The sequence below is a fragment of the Eptesicus fuscus genome, chromosome 13, assembly GCF_027574615.1.
Source record: "Eptesicus fuscus isolate TK198812 chromosome 13, DD_ASM_mEF_20220401, whole genome shotgun sequence".
Taxonomy (NCBI): Eukaryota; Metazoa; Chordata; class Mammalia; order Chiroptera; family Vespertilionidae; genus Eptesicus; species Eptesicus fuscus.
In genome coordinates, this window is record NC_072485.1 from 76,642,059 (window position 1) to 76,661,838 (window position 19,780).

Genomic DNA, 19,780 nt, shown 5'->3' on the forward strand with positions numbered 1-19,780 from the left:
TTAAACGAGGAGAAGAGATATTTTATTATGATAAAATAAATTTAACTATAGTAAAACTGTATGCACCTGATTACATAGATTCAAAACATATCAAGTCAATAGTATTAGATAAATAATTAAATGTCGTTGGAAACTTTAACACACCTTTTTCAGGAATCAACAGATCAAGCAATCTAAAAACAAATAAGGATAGGGAAGATTTTTAAAAATTTATTATTAAACATTTCAAATATACACAAAAGTAGAAAATACAAACCCTTATGGTACCATAACTCAGTGGTAACCACCACGAACAGTTTGGTATACTTCTTTCATCTACCCATTCATCACACATTTAATATGTGCTGGGATACTTTAAGGTAAGTTCTAGACCAACATATACACTTTCTTATAGAACCTAATGTCATTTATTACATTAAGTGAAAAATAAGATATAAAGGATTTAATGAAACCTATTACCACTTGTTACTCATGGAATTTATAAAAACTGACCATTTCCCAGCTACTAATAAAATTTCCATACATTTAAAGATGCAGACATTATTTAAGCCCTATTTCCTTGATGACAATACAACAGGGCCACAAATTAGTAACAAAAGAATACCACTAACAACAACAAACACCAAAACCTACTAGGAAACAGGCAAAAAAAACCCCACTATTCTTAATAACTTTTGGGTTAAAAAGGAAATTAAAACTATAATGACAAACCATTTAGAAGGGACAGTGAGAGCATTACAAATTGAAACCAGAGGGATACAGTCAGTGTTGTGCAAATAAGAAAACTAACACTTTAATGCCAATAGTTAGACAGTGAGCAAATACAAACATGAAGTATTATACTCAAGAAGCCAAAGAGAGAATATTAAATTGAACCCAGAGAACATAGGGGAAAAGAAATGATATAAGCAAAAATTAAGAAAAAGTGAGTAAAAATGATAACAGAATAAAAAAAGTACTTAGGTTTCTTGAAAAGACTCATTAAATAGGTAAACTTTTCATAGACCGATCAACAAAAAGATTCAAATAATAATTTGGAGCAAAAAAGAACATAATTACAGAAATAGAGGAGAATAAAAACTTATGAGGGAAGGCCTGGCTAGTTGCTCAGTAGGTTAGAGCTTTGTCCTAATACACCAAGGTTGTGGGTTTGAGCCACAGTCAGAGCACATATAAGAAGCAATCAATGAATGCATAAAAAAGTGGAACAACAAATCAATGTTTCTCTCTCTCTCTAAAAATCAATAAATAAAATTAAAAAAAAAAAAATGGATGAGGGCCCAGCTGGCGTGGCTCAGTGGTTGAGCACTGATCTGAGAACGAGGAGGTGACAGTTTGATTCCCGGTCAGGGCACACGCCCAGGTTGCAGGCTTGATCCCTGTGTGGAGTGTGTAGGGGGCAGCCAATCAATAATTCTCTCATTATTGATGTTTCTCTCTTACACTCTTCCTTTCCTCTCTTAAATCAACAAAAAAAATATTTTTTAAATGTATAAGGGAATACTATGTACAACTTTATAACAAACTTTAAAATTAAGCAAAAGGGATGATTTTACCAGAAAATATACCTTTCTTAAATTGACCCAGATAGATCAAACTACCTCAGGAAAATGTAAAGTCCCAGATATATTCTTAGAAAGTTTAACCAAATCCCTATATGTGGTAAACTTCAAAATATTCCTGAATACAAACAAGAATAAGACAAAAGAAAACCAGTACAAACTAATCTCATTTATGAATCTAGGCCTAAAATCTATAATAATAAAAGCATAATATGCTAATTAGACTGGACAAAGCCAGGGCTGCAAGGGAAGCCCAGCTCCTGGGTGCGTGCAGGCAGCCGGAGGGAAGCTGGGGTCCAGTGCCTGCCAGTGGCTGGAGAGAAGCCCAGGTCCTGGGTGCCTAGGGGAAGCCAGTGCTGGCAGTCGGGGAAAGGAAGGCCTACTCTTGCACAAATTTCATGCATCAGGCCTCTAGTTACCAAATAAAATACTAGCAACTTAAATCTTACAATGGGTTAACAAATTTAATCATGACCAAGTAGAGTAAGTGGTAAAAAATTTTTAAAATAAAGGATTTAACATTAAGAAATCAACTGAGCCGTAGCCGGTTTGTCTCAGTGGATAGTGTTGGACTGTGGACTGAAGGATCCTGGGTTCCATTCCAGTCAAGGGCACATACCTCAGTTGCAGGCTCTATCCCCAGCCCTTGGTCTGGGTGTGTGCGGGAGGCAACCAATCCATGTGTCTATTTCACATCAATGTTTCTCTCTGTCTATGCCCCTCCCTTCCATTCTCTCTAAAAATCAATGAAAAATATCCTTGGGTGAGGATTAACCAAAAAAAAAAAGGAAAAAAGAAATAAACTGAATTTATAGTTAAAAACTTTCTGATGAAGAAAACTCCAGATCTAGATGGCTTCAATAGCAAATTCAGCCAAACATTTGTGGAAGAAATAATACTACCAAATCTTTTACAGAAAATACAAAAGAAGGGAACACTACCCAATTCATTTATGAAGTCAGCAATAGCCAGATACCAAAACCAGACAAAGGTATTACAAAAAGGAAACTATATACGAATATCGATTGCAAACATAGATGCAAAAAAAAAAAATTAGAAAGTTGAATCGATTAATGTATAAAAAAAAGGTAAAAGTCAGTGGGGTTTATCCTGGGAATGCAAGGCCACGAATATATTTTAAAATCAATGTAACTCCCCATATTGACAGACTAAATAAGACAACTGCATGAAGTCCTGGCCTGGTAGCGCAGTTGCTTAGAGCAGCAGTTGCCAACCTTTCAAACCTCCCGGACCACCAGTGATCCGCGGACTACCGGTTGGTGATTGCTGATTTAGAGGATGGTCCTAATACTCCAAGGTTGCAGGTTTGATTGCTGGTCAGGACACATATAAGTATCAGCCAATGAATGCATATATAAGTGAAACAACAAATCAATGTTTCTCTCTCTAAAATCAATCAATAGAAGTTTTTGAAAAGAATTTTAAAACAAGAAAATTGCATGAACATTTCAACAGATGAAAAAGTATTTGACAAAATTCAACCATCATTCATTGTAAAAACTGTCAGCAATCTAAGAAATGTATGGAACTTCTTTAATGTGATAAAAGACATCTACAAAAAACATACGGTTAACATCATACTTAATGGCGAGATTGAGTCCTTTCTGCCAAAGATTAAGAACATAATCAAGATGTCCAACTCACCACTCTCATTAAGCATTATATGAGAAATCCTAGCATGTATGTTAAGACAGGGATAAAAAGGGCATAAGATTGAAAAGGAAAAATAAATTATCTCTATTTGCAGATGCCATCATTTTCTACATAGAAAATCCTATGGAATAAAAAAATCCTAGAATAAGTAAGTTGTGCATATTCACAGGATTTCAAATCTATAATAATAAAAGCATAATATGCAAATCAACCGAATGACCGAACAGCAGAACTACTATCCAGATGACCTTCTGGACAACCAGGCTATGACATGCACTAGCGCCAGGCCAGCCAAGGAGGGTGCAATGCAATTGGTCGGGGGGCCCTGCCATCACCCCACGATAGCCCCGCAGAGGGAGGCCAAGACCACTGGCCAGCAACACTGTGGCAGGTGTGTGGGGTCAGCCAGCGATCACCCCGCAGAGGGAGGCCCAGGCCAGCCAAGCAATTGCACCCCACGCCTGTCACCCACAGAGGGAGGTGACCAGTGGTGGGAGGGGGGAGAAGAGTGCCGCACAGATGGCAAGCAATGGCAGCAGCGGGGGCGGGACCAGCTGCAGGCAGCCAGGGGAAGGAAAGCCCCAATAGGCCCTGATCGCCGCCCAGGCCTAGGGACCCTACTTGAGGGGTCCCAGATTGTGAAAGAGTGCAGGCCAGGCTGAGGGACACACACACACACACCCCCGTGCACAAATTTCGTGCACCGGGCCTCTAGTTAACATATAGAAGGCAACTGTATTTTTATGATCTACCAAGAATAATTGGAATTTGAAAACTTTTAAAAGTATAGTTTATAATAAATAGCACCCCTAAAAACATCCACAATAAATTTAACAAAGCATGTACAGGATCTATATGCCAAAAACTATAAAAAAAGAATAGTGAAAGAAATTTTAAAATGTTCATAAGTTGTTAAAACTCAATAAATTGTTAACAGTTCTTTTCCTCAAAATACTATAGATTCAAGGAAATCAAAATCAAAATCCCGGCAGGAGTTTTTGTAGATGCCATCAGTTAATTTGAAAATTTATGTGGAAAAGGAAAGGAACTAAAATAGTCAAAACAATTTTGTAAAAGGCAAGTTTGGAGGACTCACACTGCCTTACAATAAAGCTACAACAATTAAAATAGTGTGGTATTGGTGAAACCATAAATACATAGGTCAATGTAACAGAACTGAGTCCAGAAATAGATTCATATAAATATGACCAATTTATTTTGACAAAGATGCAAAAACAATCAATGTAGAAAGGATTGTCTTTTCAACAAATGGAACTGGAAACACTGGACTTATATATGTAAAAAAAAAAAAATTAACTTCAACCCATATTTCATATCTTACACAAAAATATAATCAAAAGGCATCATAGTCCTAAATGTAAAATACAAAACTTTCAAACTTCTAGAAGAAAACAGGAGAAAATTTTTGTAACCATGGGCTAGGCAAAAAGCATAAATCATAAAGGAAAAAGTGGATTTATTAAACCTCATCACAATTTAAAATTCCTGTCCTTCAGAATTATTTAAGGGCTGTGGGAATTTAGAAGATAGGAGCACTTATTCTGCCTGCAGTAACTTCCACAATGTGATTTTGAGAATGTCTTAAAAAATAACTAAGTGTCTGCTGGGGTAAAAATGGAGAGGAGGTAGAAGACAACTTTGTTCAAAGACTCACAGGTCTAAGGAACAATGAGAAGTTCAGTTGTCAGAGAAGAGGGAACATGGAAAGAGTAGGGCAAGAGAGTAACATATGGAAAAGGAGAATTTTTACATATTATCTTTCTTCCCATTAAGCACCAAGTAAGAATTCTTTAGAAATATACTACCAGATAGCTATGCTAATAGATTATTTGGGATAACATTTGTTTCATGTCACTTTAGTAGTCAAGGGTAGTCTTAAGTCTGGAAAGAAGCTAAGAACACCACCACAAAACAAGGTTTAACGCTTGAAGCACCATTGTTTATACAAAAGAGCTAGGCTCTAGAACTAGGCAAACTTGAGTTCAGATTCCAGCTCTGCCACTTACTAGCTGCATGAACCTGAGCAATTCATTTACTCTGTTATATTATCAGTATATTGGAGGTAACAATGCATATCTCCCACCATTGCTACTAGGTTCCTGGCACAGAGGTGGGAGCTATTTTACTATTTTAAATATTTTTTCCTTAGTATATTCTTTAAAATAGTAGTATTTATACTCGTCAATTATTTACATAAGATAGTGTTTCTTAAAATAGTTCTTCTAAATGTTCCCTTAAAGTGATCTGGACATAGTCTGGAGCCAGCTGAAAATTTTATCTTATATTAATTGTATATGCTGCATACAATATAACCATATTTAATAGTAAAATGTTAATCTTCAGGTAAAATTGGCATACCAAAATAATATGTTGAGTTGCATGTGGTAAAAAGTCAAGGAAAAAACAAAACTACTCCATCAGAAATCTAGAAATTCCTACAGTCAAGGAACACTGGGAAAAAAAATTAAGGTACCTACCTGTGCATTTTGTCCTGAAAATTAATTTGCAGACCTGCTTCAAGTGAAAAAAGCTTCAAAGCCAGTCTTACAGCCAGAAAAATAATAGTGTAAAGCCATAATTATGAAATCTAAATTTTAAAACTTTACCTGTTTCCTTTTTATTATCAGAAGTAGCATCCAAAGTAGTTAAGGTAGTAGAGGTGTTTTTATAAATATCATTACTGCATGCTCCAGAATCATCTTCATCAGATGAGAATGAAGATAAATGTTCTAAGTTTTTAAGTTCATTATCAGCTTTTTCTGATGGACTGTTACCCCCCGTTTCAGACACTAAAGGTGTGGGTATTGTAGATGAAGTCTTTGGAAATGGTGGGGGACAAAGTGTACGGACCATCTGGGTCCCTGGTCGTCTAGTCCTGTTAGGCATTCGTACAGCAAGAGTGGAAAACTGCTGCTTGGGCCCAGATTTCAAAAAATCTAAGAAAGAGGCAATAAATCCTGTTTTGACTTCTGGCTGTTTTTCCTCTACTTCTTTGATCTTCTGTCTCATTTTTTCTTGATGCTGATAAACATCATGGCAGCCTTCTGAGGGAGGAGGAGTATATGGCAAATATATATCTGTTCCCCTTGAATTTTGGCGTTTGCCTTGGATAGGTCTTTTCAGCTGTTTCAGATTACTGTTCTCTTCCTCTTTAGTTTGCCCTTTCCCTTTAGTTTTTTTCTTCTGAAGGTTAAAATGCATTAAATCTTGGTTTTCTTCTTCAATCTTGACACTGACAGCCTCCCCAGGTTGGGCCATGGCCAACAGTGCAAGTGCACTCCTTGTCAGATTCACTGACACACCACTGTCATCACCCCCTACAGTGAATTCACTCTCCGATGTAGCACTCTCTCCACTTATACTTCTACTACTGGAAACGAACTCTTGGTTTCTGTTATTATTTAATGAACTATCAACAGGAACTTCACAATCATCTTCAAAGTCATGATTGGTAGCAGGCTGTTTCTTGAATGGGCCAGACCTTTGCTCCTGGACTTCATGACTCGGTCCAGTCACTGGTGAAGTTAGTTTAGATGCTTTATTTTGACCTGGTGTTTCAATGTGCTGTTGATCAAGAGTCATTTTTGACTGAAGGGTAGGTACTGGTGAAAGGTTTACTGTAACTTGACTTCCATTTAAGGAAATATCATTTATATTCTGTGGCTTTCCTACTGTAGCTGTTATAGAGTTAAAATCTGAACTTACATGCCCGACATTTAATGACTGCTGAAAATGAGATTTAGAATCACCATCTTCAACAGTTGGAATGGTTTCATTTGAAGTTGACTTGGAAAAATCAGAAGGTGTAACCCCACAAGCTGCTGCTGTAGCTGCTAAAATATCATCCACATTTGATAAAATATTTCTTTCATCATTGAGAAGAATTGCCTCTGGGAAACATATTGATCCAAGGGAAACAAAATGATTCTTTGAATCATGTTGATTTGTTTCACTAAAATGGCCCTTTGTTGTTAGATGCTGTTGTAAAGGTTTTGAAGACTCAGAGAGGTCCATTTTCATAACTTCAGAATTTTGAGTATGGAGCTGCTGCTGAGAATGATCACCATTGCTCTGAATAATATGACTATCCATTTGAAGAAAAGGATGCACTATTTGTTGAGGACTTGGAACATGATGTAAAGACGCCTTTACCTGTCCTAAACCTGCCTGCAGCATTGACTGCTGAAGAATTTGTAAATCACAGGTAGAATCTAAAAGGATCTGTGTATTAGGAAGAGATGCCTGATGGCCCTGCCCTAAAGTATGATTTGGAATTTGAATCTGAGATGATGCATTAATTATTTGATCATGCTGCTCCTGGACTTTGACATCATGTACCTTATGTATAAGAGAATGCTGCTGAGAGACCTGCTGGTTTAGGTCTTTAGTATTCAATGTTATTTGTGGAGTTTGCATTAAATCAGTTGCCTTCTTAATATCAAGGGCTGCTGCACTACTGACTTGGCCAATTTGTTGGTTAAGTTGTGCCACTGAACCAACCATACTTTCTTCTTTTTTTGAACTTTGTAGAGCAATCCCAACAATGTGATCTTCAAGATGGGAATTACTTCTGATTACGCTCTGAGAGTATCTGTCATCTGCCTTTGACACCTTATAAGTTGATTCTTGAACATTAATTTCCCCATCAGATAGCCTTTGGGTTGATGACTCAAGAGATACTTGTGGCTGTAATACCTGTAATTCTTGCATTGGAAAATCTTCTTTTTGCTTTGAAGATGTATACACATTTGAGTCAAGTTTCCTTTCAGCATAAGACTTTGGATCAGGGGAAGGTATGCTATTCTGTAATGTCTGACAATGAGTAGAGGACGTAAAAGATGATGACTGGATGGCAGGCAAAAACTTTTGGGACTGGGGAGATGATGACCCTTGAGCTTGAGCATTTTGGGAAGAGTGCATAGAAATAAAATTCTGGGTTGTGCTAGATTCTGGCAAACTCTGAGCCCGAGAGGCGGAAGAATAAGAAAGAGAAGGAGCTGTTAATGTTAGGGACTGCCCCGACGCATAGTTTTCTGAAGGACTAACAACGGACAAACCTTGTGATTGAGATGAATAATTAACCTGTGTCTGGCTAGCTGGTGATAAACCCTGAGAATGACCAGATGAGTAACTTTGAGACTGGCTAACTGAAGATAGATCTCTTGTTTGAGCAGGGTAATTCTCATTTGTAACTGAGGATAATACCTCTTGCTGATTAGAAGAATAATTAAGTGTCTGATTTTCAGAAGTTACAGTCTGAGATGAACCAGAAAAAGTCATTGTTTTATATAAGGATGGCAACTTTTCAACTTTGCTGGATCTATAAACCTGTGAATGGACAATAGATGGCACATTATGTGGTTGTACTAAACCATAATTTTGGGACTGACTAACTGATAAAAGGCTTGGTAGTTGTGCTGTAGAATAAATTTGTGCTTGGCCTGATATTACAGAACTCTGGTTATGTAAAGGTTTGGAATAGCTTAGTGTTTGCACAGGAGGAATTATACTTTGAGGTTTGGGGTTCTTAGTTGATGTGAGTGGTTGCTTTGCAGAACAGCTTTTTACTAGTATAGTGGAAGGAGGATACCCTGATGATGGAATTACAGATGAATAAGATTGAGCAAGTTCCACTGATACCTGGGAGGTCTTCTGCTGCAGTCCTCCATTGCTCACCTGAGTGGACTCTCCAACTGGGCTACAGGATAAAGATGACTGCCTGCTTGTTTCCTGAAAATTAACTACATTTGCATTTGATAGATAACTATGTAAGGAATGCTGTGAACCAGTCAGTTGTGCCTGAATAGACTGGGTACCTGAAGGCCGCTGATGGTGTTTAATAACACTACATTCTCGAAGAGCTCTTTCAATGGAAGCAGTAGAATTAGTAAAAAGAGTTGAACTGTAGGCTTGAGGCATTTGCTGGGTTCCCCCAAGTGTTGAAGGCAACAAACTGAACTGAGGTTGTAAAAGATGGGGTGCAGATTCTTGAGCTGAGCGATATGTTGAGGACTGAGGTGGTACACTATTACATAACACAGAACTGCCCAGGCGCTCAAATGCCAAAGCAGTTGGAACAGTTCCCTGGGAAGTTTTGATTTGTAGCAAAGGGTCATGAGGATTTAGAATTCCATTTGATGTAGTGTTAAAACTTGAATCCTGAAGCACCAAAGGTGAGGTGGTAGCAAAGTTTCTATTGTTGAAGGTGGTGGGATGCTGATAAGCAGAGAGGGCAGAAGGTGAAAGTGTTCCAGTGGTTGGCAAAGGTCCAGTAACGAACAGCTCAGTTGCTGCTGAGGAATGCATACCTATGAAGAGAATACGTGAAGATATTTATGCAATTACAACAAAAATACACATATATTTATGTTTTCATAGTAGATACATAAATAACATTTGCTCACTAAAAAGCATGTAAACAATACAAGGGTATATAAAATGGAAAGTGATAGTTTCTAACAACAGTTCTACTTTTTAGAGAAGATTCTGAAAATTACATTTTCAAATAGCTACCTTTCTTAAAGCAAAACAAAATTACAGTTATCAGCAACTTATACCTATAATTGTTATATAAATGTGATTATAAATAGTTAGACAAGGCCAATTAAGAAACCAGTAGCCCTAGCTGGTTTGGCTCAGTGGATAGAGTGTCGGCCTCCGGACTGAAGGGTCCCAGGTTCGATTCTGGTCAAGGGCACATACTCGGGTTGTGGCTCGGTCCCCAGTTGGGGACATGCAGGAGGCAGCCAATCAATGATTCTCTGTCATCATTGATGTTTCTATCTCTCTGTCCCTTGCCCTTCCTCTCTGAAATCAATAAAAATATATTTTAAAAAATCAAAAAGAAACCAGTAAAAATGAGTCCTGGCTAGATGGCTCAATTGGTTAGAGCAGTGGTCGGCAAACCGCGGCTCGTGAGCCACATGCGGCTCTTTTGCCCCTTGAGTGTGGCTCTTCCACAAAATACCACAGGTGGGCGCGCACATACAGTGCGATTGAAACTTCGTGGCCCATGCGGAGAAGTCGGTTTTCAGCCTAGGCAAGTCTATTTTGAAGAAGTGGCGTTAGAACATTCAAGGGGCCAAAGAGCCGCATGTGGCTCGCGAGCCGCGGTTTGACGACCACTGGGTTAGAGCATCATCCCAATATGCCAAGGTTGTGGGTTCAATCCCCAGTCAGGGCACATACAGGAAGGAAACAATGAATGCATAAATAAGTGGAACAACAAATCGACCTCCCCCTTTCTTTCCCCACCCCGACCCCGCTCCTTTCCACAATCTCTAAAAATCATTGAAAAAAATAACCTTGAGGATTAACAAAAACAAACTATAAAAATGCACAATCTCTAGTGATCAATTTACCCAATGCAAAATAATAATGGACAAACTAAAATATTCATAACATTAAAATTGAAACTAAATTTTCTACATTTAACATGATAAATAAATCTCACAATTACAGTAAGGTTAATACTGCAAAGTTTCTCTTATCAAAATATATGCACTTTAAAAATCTCTTGCAATTCAAGTTTTGATGCCCTATGAACAATTTCTAGTAACAACAGATGCATGTTTATCATAAAAGGCTAATCAGAAATTAATAAAGTACTGTCAAAAAGAAATTGTTAACATTTCAGGACAGCATTTCAGCCATACACAGCTAAAGTAAAAAAGTAAAAAAGTGTATGCCCTTCTCATCCAAAAGTTCCACTTCTAGAAATTTATCCTATAGAAATAAGTGGACACAAAGAAATCTGTATAAGATAATCATTACAGTTATTGTACATAATGAGTAGAAACAACCAAATGTCCATCAACAGGGGATTGATCAAATAATGATGGCATATCCTAATAATATTATTGCTGTAAACATTGATAGGTGGATATATGTTTTGATATACAAAGATATAAAAAAAGGGTAAATACCAAACTGTTAAATCTTCTCTAAAAAGTGGGATTGTTGTTAGAAACTATCACTTTCCATTTTATATATCCATGCATTGTTTTTTTTTGAAAAATGTATTTTATTGATTTTTTACAGAGAGGAAGGGAGAGGGATAGAGAGTTTGAAACATCGATGAGAGAGAAACATCGATCAGCTGCCTCCTGCACACCCCCTACTGGGGAGGTGCCCGCAACCAAAGTACGTGCCCTTGACCGGAATCGAACCTGGGACCTTTCAGTCCGCAGGCCAACGCTCTATCCACTGAGCCAAACTGGTTTCGGCTATCCTTGCATTGTTTACATGCTTTTTAGTAAGTTTCCATTAAAAATATTTTTTCCACTTTGGAAAAATTGGGGAAAACAGATTCTCTAGCCCTTTCAAAAACATTCCTCTCTTACTTCTTTCCATTAAATGTCAAAAAAGTATTACTACTATAAGGACAGAAAATATCTAGTTACACTTAGCAGAATAAATAACATTTATAATTAGTGGTTAAAATAATATTTCCATAGGAACTAGAATAGAAAGACTAACTGAATATGTAAAGTTATTCCAGGAAGCAAAAGATAAAGCTATTGTGTTTTTTAATATTCTGTTTTATTTTACACTAAACCAGTGATGGGCAACCTTTTGAGCTTGATGTGTCATACTTTGCCAAAAACTATGCATAACTCAGGTAGTGTGTCACTTTGAGGAAAAAACTAACTCCAAGACTCTAGTCGCAAATGTTTCATCCTCGGCATGCGGCCACGTGTCATCAGAAATGGCTACGCGTGTTCGCCATCACTGCACTAAATGTTACCTCCTTGGAAGCAGAAAAGACATTGCTGAGGCATATTAAGAAGCTCTATTAATGTAATTTACATCAGAATAAAATAGTTTCCTATAGCTATCATTTACAAATGTTTTCTCAAATATGCTATGACATTTCTTATTCTTTAAAATAAAACCTTAAAAACTAACCTTCCTGTTATCCTGCAAAAAATAAAAACATACAAATAACTGGGGGTGAGAAACAGTTGAAAAATAAAATAATGAAAATAAAATTTAACCTTTTGCACTCGGATGTCGAGTGTGACGCGAAACGGTTAGCATTAGAATAAAGGAATCGAGAAAAAAGCAAGCGAGTGCAAAGGGTTAAAAGTACATATAAACAAACACAATAAGAGTGGGGCAAAAGTAGGTTTATAGTTGTATGTGAACGTTTATTCTTGTATTATTATTTACTAGAGACCTGGTTCATGAAATTTGTGCACTGGGGGTGAGGAGGGGTCACCTCAGCCCAGCCTGCACCCTCTCCAATTTGGGACCTCTTGGGGGATGTCTTACTGCCAGTTTAGGCCCTATCCCAGCAGTCAGATATCTCTCTCACAATCTGGACCACTGGCTCCTTAACTGCTCACCTGACTGCCTGCCTGCCCCTAACTGTTCCCCCCACCGACCTGGTCACCTCTTACTGACCCCCCCACCAGCCTGGTGGTCCCCAACTGTCCCTCCCCGCCCCCCGCCGACCTGGTCGCCCCATGCAGCCTGCTGTTCAGTCATTTGGTCATCCCTCACTAACCCCCTGCCAGCCTTGGTTGCCCCACACAGCCTGCTGTTCAGTCATCCGTCTGGTCATTTAGGTCGTGACAGCCACTGGCTTTTTATATATTAGGATTAATTATTGTATTATTTTCCATACAAACAATTATAATACCTACTTTTGTCCCACCTTGTATAATGATTTTTATTAAATAATGATTCAATCTGTTTAATTAAGGATAAATTTATATAACTTTAATGATAAAATCAGTCCTATGATTTTATTTTATCATATCAGCTACCCAGCTTGCAGTTGCTGACATAAGTGAAATTTAATCTTTCACCAAAAAATAAAAATAAAAAACACCAAAAGTAAAAATAAAAAGTGATGAATGTAAATTTACTAAATGAGGGGGAATTCATTCACAATGTAAACGTATATAAAATCATTACAAGGTATATTTTCAATATCTTATAATTTTATATTCAGTAAAGCTAAAATTAAAAAAGAAATCTAATCTCTGCTCCTCTCAAGTAGACAAGAACTACTGTTAGCCCTTAGACACACAGGTTTAAACTACATTGGTTCACTTACATAAGATTTTTAAAAATAAATACTGTAAATGTATTTTCTCTTCCTTATGATTTTCTTTTTCTTTTTTTTTTTTTTTAAATATATTTTATTGATTTTTTTACAGAGAGGAAGGGAGAGGGACAGAGAGCTAGAAACATCGATGAGCGAGAAACATCGACCTACCGGGGATGTGCCCGCAACCAATGTACATGCCCTTGACCGGAATCGAACCTGGGACCTTTCAGTCCGCAGACCGACGCTCTATCCACCGAGCCAAACCGGTTTCGGCTTCCTTATGATTTAATAACATCTTAATAACACCTTCTTTTCTCTAGCTTACTTTCTTTTAATGTAGCACATAATACATATAAACATACAAAATGTTTAATTGACTGCTTACTTTATTGGTATGGCTTCCAGTCCACAGTAGGTTGTTAAAAGTTAGGTTTTAGGGGAATCAAAAGTGCATGCCCAGCTGATATGGTTCAATGGTTGAACGTCGACCTATGAACCAGGAAGTTATGGTTCAATTCCAGTCAGGGCACATGCCTGGGTGGGCTCAATCCCCAGTGGGGAACGTGTAGGAGGCACCTGATTGATGATTCTCTCTCATCATTGATGTTTCAATCTCTCTTTCCCTCTCCCTTTCTGTCTGAAATCAATAAAAATATATTTTTTAAAAAGTTATTTGCGCCCTAGCTGGTTTGGCTCAGTGGATAGAACGTCAGCCTACGGACTGAAGGGTCCCAGGTTTGATTCCGGCCAAGGACACATGCCTAGGTTGTGGGCTTGATCCCCGGTGGGGGGTGTGCAGGAGGCAGCTGATCAATGATTCTCATCATTGATGTTTCTATCTCTCTATCCCTCTCCCTTCCTCTCTAAAATCAATTAAAAAAATGTATTTTACAAAAAGTATTTGCAACATAGCAAATATAATGAATATTGTAATAACTATGTATGATGCCAGATGAGCACTAGAATTATTAAAGTGATCACTTTGAAAATTATATAAATGTCTAATCACATGTTGTATACTCTTGAAACTAATATACAATAATATTGAATGTCAACTGTAATTGGGGAAAAAAGTAAATTTTGCTCTTAAAAAAAAGTTATATGTGGATTTTCAACTATGCAGGGGTCAACACACCCCTAACACCCATTTTTCAAGGGTCAACTGTACTTAAGTTGCCAGATAAAAACTTTATTTCTAGGGTTTATCTTTAATAATTATCTTCTTTCTTCAACTTGTTGGTTTTTATCAGAGTGCTAAAACTGAATTTCTGCTAGTAAAATTTACTGAATTTTGTCCACCTTAAAATTGTGAAAAATTCCAGGTTTTAAAGTTCACTGGAAAATCAATAATTAACTTCACTCTCAGCCACACTACCATAATGACAAGGTCCATACAAAGTATATTTTTACAAGACTTAAAAATTCTGAAAACAAAGAATCACCTGTCTGCCAGGATGGAGCCCTGAATTGTGGTAAAAGAGTAGTTCCTGAAGAAACAGCCTGAGCTGTTTGAGATTCAACAGAAGAGAGAAAGTTCATTACTGAAGATTCCTTAGTGTTAGTGCTGGCACTGTTCACACCAGTATCAAATATTCCAGAAAGACCTACATTTGAAGATAAAATATATCCCAAAGTAAAGATATTATTAATTTAAAATTATATTTCTGATCATATTTTAAAAAGGACTCTCTGAAATTTGAGGCCAAAAGTTCTACAATCCTAACTGTTTTATTTTGAAATAGCAAACAAATATTAATTTGACTACGCATAGTTATAATTTAAAATCTATAAAGATGCATGAAAAAGATCTCCCAACTAATTAGTTATGTTTATATTCCTTATCAATAAAAGACATAACTTTTCATCTCATTTTTATTTTAAAATTTCCCATGACACTGTTATGTCCTGTGTACATATTCATAACCCAACATTGAAAACTGATTTTTTTCCTTATTCACTAAATGTACCCAGATTCATGTTATATTTCACAAGAGAATTTTTACCGGTTGGCTGAGGTGTGGTAGGATATCCAGGAAGTTGATGAGAGGCTGCAAAAGTCTGTTTCTGAAGGCGATTTGTTTCAGAGAGTGAGGGATGTCCTTCTTCAAAGCTTAAACTAGAGGATAATAAAAATAAGTGACTAAAAACACAATGCTCAAACCATATGATCAAAAAATTTCTAGAAAAAAAAATTTCTAAAAGAGCAATTGTCAAAGGTAGCAGAAGTCTTTGACTATAAATTCCTGTTCTATAGACCAATAGATCAAGCACAGTCTGACAATAATGTCAAAATGGGGAAAGCGCACTGAAGATATACAAGGAAGAAAAATGACATATTTTCTTTAACTCAACTTTTACCTCCTACAAAGTCCTTTTACTAGGAGAGGTAAAACATGGTACAGTGGGAAGAGCAATATCCCAGAAAACAGGACAGCTGACTTCATTGTCCAAGCTCTACAACTGGCTTACAGTGTGACTTCAACAAGTGATTCAATTACTGTCAGACTAATCTCCTCATCTGTATGACTAAGGGACTAGATAAGATAATTTCCAAGGTCCCTCTAATTTTAACATTCTATATAATATCAGATCATTCAAATAAATTGATCATTAATATTATTTCCCAAAAGCTTGAAATTACATTTTGAGTCATTCAGAAAAAGATGTTTTCTTCCCTTGATTTTTATTTTCAATATTTTAAACCCAGAGAAAAAATTAAAATAGTATAACGAATAACCCACACACCTGTCACCTAAGATTCAACAATTGTTAACATTTTGTTATCTTTCATACACACACGCACGCACACACACACACACACGCGCACGCGCGCACACACACACACACACACACTTTTTTTTTTACTTAACTACTTGAAAATAACTTGCAGACATCACGACACTATATCCTTAATTCCTTCAGTTGTATCTCCTAGGACAGTGATGGCGAACCTATGACACGCGTAGCCATTTCTGATGACACACGGCTGCTGAGGTGGCCGCATGCCGAGGATGAAACATTTGCTGCTCCTAAGGATGAAACATTTGCGAAATAATGTTTTTTCCTGAAAGTGACACACTACCTGAGTTATGCTCAGTTTTTTGGTGAAGTTGGACACACCAAGCTCAAAAGGTTGCCCATCACTGTCCTAGGAATAGAATATTCTCCTATATAACTAGTAGTACACTTGAAGAACTTTAACATTAAGTCAATAATAGCATGTAATACAGAGGTCATAATTTCCCCTAATTATTAGCAAAATATTTGGAAATTTTAAAGCTTTTTCAATGTAGGATCCAATCAAATTCAAGAATGGCATTTGGTTGTATCTCTTTACATGTAGTTTAAATATATATATGTACACACACACACACACATATACATACATATATACATACATACACTAGAGACCCGGTGCACGGGGGTCCCTCAGCCCAGCCTGCGTCCTCTCGCAATCCATGAGCCCTTGGGGGATGTCCAACTGATGGCTTAGGAACTAAGCCGACAGTCAGACATCCTTAGCGCTGCTGCAGAGGCGGGAGAGGCTCCCGCCACCACTGTTGCGCTCACCAGGGACAGCTCCTGCATGAGCATCTGCCCCCGGTGGTCAGAGTGCATCACAGCAATCAGTCATTCCGCCGTTTGGTCAATCTACATATTAGCCTTTTATTATATAAGAAGATTTTTTATTGATTTCAGAGGGAGAGAAACATCAATGATGAAAATCATTGATTGGCTGACTTCTGTACACCCCCTATTGGGGATCAAGCCTGCAACCTGGGTATTTGCCCTGACCTGGAATCAAACTGTGACCTCCTGGTTCATAGGTTGATGCTCAACCATTGAGCCAAGCTGGCCGGGCATCTCTCTTTAAATTTAGAACAGTGCTTCACCCTATCCTTAATCCCAGATCCCGCTGTGTTAATTTCATGACACAGAGTACTTGAACTGTATGTATGCTATCCCAAATTCTGGATTGGTCTGATTGCTACCTCATGAGAAGTACATAGTGATGTTTTTTAATTATCAAATAACATGAGAACACACACAATGTCAATTTGTCTCATTATAGGTGATGCTAAACTGAAAGGTAGTCAGATCTCTCCATCATATGCAATTTTGAGGTATTATTTTAAGGCTGTGTAAATATCTTGATCCCAACAGCAATGGTTTAGTTATCATTCACTCATGATCTTTAACTCAATTATTGCATTGAAGATTAGAAATGGTAAGTTTATAATTATACCATTATTTCACATTTAAAAGTTAGCATTCTTCTGTAAAATAAAAATGAGCCTTTTCTGCCCAGCCAGCATGGCTCAATGTTTGAGCTTCAACCTATGAACCAGGAAACCAGGAGGTCACAGTTCCATTCCCGGTCAGGTTGTGGGCTTGATCCCCAGTGGGGGGCATGCAGGAGGCACCAATGATTCTCTCTCATCATTGATGTTCTCTCTCTCTCTCTCTCCCCTCCCCTCTTCCTTCCTCTCTGAAGTCAATACCAATATATATATATATATATATATATTTTAAATGAGCCTTTTCTGGATAGCAGAGGTTCACTGGAGAAAGATGTCCTCTGCAGTGTGGGAGAATGACTCAGCACAGGAAACTGGGGTGGTTGCCCTCCAAGCTCCACCCCAGATCCCCCAAACCTGTCTTCTTATTAACACGGTCCCAGTCCACTCTGCCTGGGCCCAAGGGACAATGGACTCTCCATGGAGCCAGATCCCACTGGATCTCAAACAGGCACAACAGCGGACACTGTGCTTTCGACTGTTCCAGAAGAAACCTGCTTCTGTTGCCGGAGACAGAACACACCCAGCCCTCTCTCAGAAGCAGTCAGAGAAGAAGAGGTTTCACAATGTGGACAGTGTGGGTTCATCACTGAGGAATCTGAGCCTTGCTTTTCATATATCAGGTGGAAGGAAGGCCTGCTGTGCGAAGAGGATACTCTCAACGGGGAGGACTTCCTGGAGAGGGAGGAGAATCAGGAGGCTCCCAGGGGCGTGCCCTATGCTCCCTCTCGCTCTTCTGAGAAAACCAGGATGGAGACCTGAGTTTTCAGCACTTGTGGACTTGGCATGAATCAAAGAGAGACAGCCAACCCAAGTCAGTGAGTGAGTGGTGAGCGGCAGTGAAGGGACTCGGGAGCATCAAGGGTGTATTTCACAGAAATGCAGGGAGAACTTACAGTCAGGTCTTCAGGACAAATAGATTCCTGACCTCTTTCTCTTTGTAAAAGTGCTATATTTTTTCACAAGGAATTAGAATATTTTTAGTTTTTTGAAAAGAACCTTTACAAAGCCCTAGCAAAATCTCCAATGGAGTGGTATTTCTTATCCATGAGAGTGAGTGTTCTCCAGACAAGGGACACTGGTCAGTTTTATTACACAGACAGAAACTGAGCCAAGCATCACTGTTTTGATCCTGACATTGACTCAGTACCAGCAGGAAATTCTATGTCCTATGCACCTGTAGGCCTGCTAGAAGGTTGCGGTGGGAGCCGCTGAGTCAACACTGTCAAGGGGGCTTTCTCTCTTCAACCTGAGGGCAGCTCTAAGCAGGATTCTTGCCTTAGAATAGTTTGGTTTCCCTGAGCATAAAATCAGGATCATTTTACCATTCCTTCCTTAGAGAGGTCAATGGGGCCACCACCTGTTGCAGACCTGTGGGCTGCCCACTAGGGAGCCATTTCCTCCTTGCTACCTGGGTGGCAGAGCCTTGATTGGGTTGCCCTCTTCTTAGGGTTATGTCCTTTTTAGGACCGTGGGCTCCACCCAGCTCTTTGCTGGCCAACTCTTTGCTAGTGTAGGCCATTGTGGGGGCCTCGTCTTACCTGGAGATTGTTAAGTGTGGGTGGGTTGTGCTGATTCTGGCCAATGAAACCTGGGAGACATCTGATGAGGGACATGAGACAGGATACTGTGAGCAAACGGGAATGGCAGAGGGAGAAAATAGAGAGAACCTGAGTCCTCAAAGACATTTTTCAGCTGCTCATGTAAGTAATCGTGGATCATTTCTACTTTGGAAGCTCTTATTGTGAGAGGGAATGATTTATCCCTGTTGCCCAGGGCCACTTGGTTGGGTTGCTGTTATTGAATCCTGCTAACAGGCAAATGAATCTCCTCTTCAGCATCTATACTTGCCTTCCTGCTTGGAGAACAATTGGGAGAAGGTATCACCAAGCAAAGGCCCCTCAGAGGGCAGATCTTAAACCAGAGCCTTTCCAACCAGGACATGAGGCAGGGTGGAGGAGAGGCAAACCCCACTCCCCCATAGGACTGGGGCACAAGGACTAAAGCCACCAACCAAGGAGCTGAAATACACTTGACTTCCCATCTTCAACTCTGGAATTTATGGGAACTTTTCATTCTATTTCCTAACATTTTTTTCTTCACATATAACTGATATTTCTGATATTTTTCCTACTTTCTAGTTAAATGATTTAACCCCCCCACCCCCC

At 38.5% G+C, this 19,780-nt stretch overlaps 1 protein-coding gene across 3 annotated transcripts in view; it reads right to left on the reverse strand.

Annotated features, from left to right (window-relative positions):
* Positions 1 to 15,429, reverse strand: part of QSER1 (glutamine and serine rich 1) — a 46,084-nt gene extending 30,655 nt beyond the window's left edge. For 2 of the 3 annotated variants that reach the window (XM_054724821.1, XM_054724820.1), the window contains exons 1-3: positions 15,318 to 15,429; positions 14,757 to 14,918; positions 5,864 to 9,565 (exon numbers count right to left, since the gene is read on the reverse strand). In XM_054724821.1, coding sequence (XP_054580796.1) covers positions 5,864 to 9,565; positions 14,757 to 14,853 — 3,799 coding nt within the window. In that variant the 5' untranslated portion in view covers positions 14,854 to 14,918; positions 15,318 to 15,429. Of the gene's footprint in view, positions 1 to 5,863; positions 9,566 to 14,756; positions 14,919 to 15,317 lie in introns of those variants that run through there. The other variant, XM_054724819.1, reaches the window with a different exon arrangement.
* Positions 15,430 to 19,780: the final 4,351 nt, after the last annotated feature.